We start from the raw sequence: 2,865 nt of genomic DNA, 5'->3' as shown, positions 1-2,865 counted from the left end.
ACTTATTGCAAATAAAAATCATATAAAACAATGTTTAGTGTATTAACTACCTATTTAGTTTTCCCGTGCAAAACCCATTATTGTAGACGGAGTAATTACATTAGACTTACATTACAGGTTATATCATCTATATAGACGTTTAAATAAATTAAAACTAGAATACAATATAACAATGTCAGACAAACACATGACACCAATAGAGAAGGTTTGCGATCGGGTGATGCGAAAAGTAAATGTGGTCACTTTTGTCTAGGTTCGGATTGGGTAGTCAATTAGTGAGTGCGCTTAAGTCACTCTACGAGGATTCAAGGGTTTATGTTGAGATAAACGCAGCATGTGCTGATTGGTTCGGTATCTCTCAATGTCTACAGTTCATGGACGACTGTCTGACAAACTAAAAAACAAATGAGTAAATCCATCATTAAATGCTTTTCATATGATCAAGAACAAAAGAAAGATTTTTTAGAGATGATGGATTTAACATACGGATCATTCGAAAAAAAAGGAATTAGTGTGAAAAAATATAAAGAAATGGTTTTTGAAAGACAGAATGGTTGAACAGAAAATTAGAAATTGTATAAATTGCAGAATGCTTCATTCCACAAAATCCCACTAAGATGTTGCTACTGGCGGGGATAGTCTGAAGATGCATCTGAAATGTGTGGTTACAAAAAATGGTTAACGTAAGAAAGACATTGAAAATAGAGTAAAAAGGGCCATCCAGTGAACGGGGTCATAAATACAGATAGTCCATTTATATTTTAGAAGGCACGAATGGCGTTGCATGATGACGTGTTGGTTCCAATATGGTAATATTATAATATTATGATATATGGAACTGAGTATTGAGTACGACAGAAAACGCACGAGAGTGAATGCAGTACAAATCAGGCACTTCAATAGTGTGAATCACGAATAACGTGGTAGGCTACATGGGGAAAGAACATTTTCAGATCAAATCGAGGGTATTCTTAAGAAGATTGGAGTGTGTAGTGACTAGAATAAGTGTGCTTGCATGAAAATATTGCTGGATGTACGTAAAGCAAGAGAGGTTTGGCAGGTTTGTAAAGTACTAAGTGGCGATAGTTAGTATCTACCTACCCCGAAGGGAATCCAAAACCATATCAATTACCTGATCTCAAAAACTAAAATATTCGCATTTAATTCGTGGAATAGAGGCGTAACAGGATTTTTTGTAATTTACTGTTTTTTTATACTATCAATTAGAGAAGTATAATGAACCGTAACAAATTAGGCTTGTTGATAATTTTTTTGCAGACGATTTTAAGTAGTTTACATGAACTACGATTTTTAATAAAAGCATCATGTTTGATTAGTACCTACTTTTGGACGTTATGTAAGGTAGTAAAAATAAAGCCTTTCTTCCAGGAGTGATGCGAAATGAGAATTTGATTTTTTTCCTTATCCCACAGAAAATGCTTCTCAAAAAAGCTGGAGTCCAAACAAGTGACACCACCTCCTAGCAGCCAGGACGTGACCGCTTGCGTGGTCAGGGGCAGCCAGACTGGACGCACAGGTTTTTTTTCTTCACGGTTATTTCTTACACTGAAGTATATCTTTTAAATACGTTTTCTTCCACGCGGTAAAGGAATGGTATATCTGTTTTTTTTTCTTGAGAAACATAAACTTTGCGTTTATCAATATTATCAACTAAGTCAATTTCCGTTCCTTTATGTTAATATATTTTGTTGTATCGATATATTTTTATATTTGTTTCGAAATTGATCATCAAAATGGGTCCAAAGTGATTTATAAAGTGGTATGTCAAAGTTGACGGTCTTATTGGTCTTATTATGACTTTATTATATTATATTAATTATCATTAAATAAGTGACGTTACGTAGAGTTGCACGTGCTGCAACCTGTATGATCTATGAAATATGTGCACCCAGCTACATAAATTGAGCCTTTTTAAATTGTAATTTTATGTTCTAAATGGAGTACCCCAAGGGTCTATCTTTGACCCATTATTTTATATATTTCACAGTATAAATATTTAAGCAGGTAGCATACTCATACTTTTAAGTTTGAAGATGAAATCATCGCTAATTACAAAAAAAATTCCAAAGGAACACATATTTATTTAGAAACTTTTTGTTATTTAACTTAGCTAATTCTAAATTCATGATTATGGACACAATAAGCAAACTAATAAAACTCATATTTCAAAGCCTATACTAAAGAAACATAAAGAGTCGAAAGAGAAGCGTTTATTTCAATTTAATTTAAGACTGAATTGGGATTCCAGTCACATCTCGGCAATAGTCTGTTACTGCTTTTACCGTCTAAAGTAAAATAAAGTTATTCCCAAACTGCGTAGTCTTTTGTCTGTTTCTCTCTTTTTATGGTCTTTTTAGTGCTCTCTAAATTTAAAGTACGTATATAAATGTGCGTTTAGAAATCAGAATAAACTTTTAAACTTATATATTTTAAAGATAGGTACAATTGTCAATAAAGAAAAATTATATGTTTTAGATATAGCCTACGATACCTTTGCTGATCTTATGAGCAAAGACCAGAGAGAGCAGAGTGTAAATGAAATTCCGGAATGATTAAAGACAAAAGGCAAAAAAGCTAAACGAAATAGTTATATTATTATTACTTGCAATTGCCAAAATTTTAAGTATTTATAAGAAAATGAAGAATCGGAGAAAAGTAATTCACGTGACAAATATAAAACAAAATAATAATTTGTATCCTTGGTATAATAAAGCCAATTGTGATCTTACGTCGCGAGAGTGCCTTTATCACATTTGAAAGTCATTACAAAAAATACAAAATACATGTAACAAATTACGTGTATGTGAAATTTTATAACAGTCCTATATAAGCATAAAAAAGGGC

General features: G+C 32.3%; 1 protein-coding gene across 1 annotated transcript in view; it reads left to right on the top strand.

Annotated features, from left to right (window-relative positions):
• Nucleotides 1-2,865, top strand: part of LOC113235113 (cholecystokinin receptor-like) — a 34,237-nt gene that overhangs the window by 30,255 nt on the left and 1,117 nt on the right. Inside the window, exon 5 of the mRNA XM_026470688.1 lies at nt 1,434-1,537. Within this exon, the coding sequence (XP_026326473.1) occupies nt 1,434-1,537 (104 nt within the window). The remainder of the gene's footprint in view (nt 1-1,433; nt 1,538-2,865) is intronic.

The sequence above is a fragment of the Hyposmocoma kahamanoa genome, unplaced genomic scaffold (assembly GCF_003589595.1).
Source record: "Hyposmocoma kahamanoa isolate Upper Pololo Valley unplaced genomic scaffold, ASM358959v1 87, whole genome shotgun sequence".
Taxonomy (NCBI): Eukaryota; Metazoa; Arthropoda; class Insecta; order Lepidoptera; family Cosmopterigidae; genus Hyposmocoma; species Hyposmocoma kahamanoa.
Note: the sequence above shows the minus strand (reverse complement) of the source record. Positions and strands in the feature narration are given on the sequence as shown.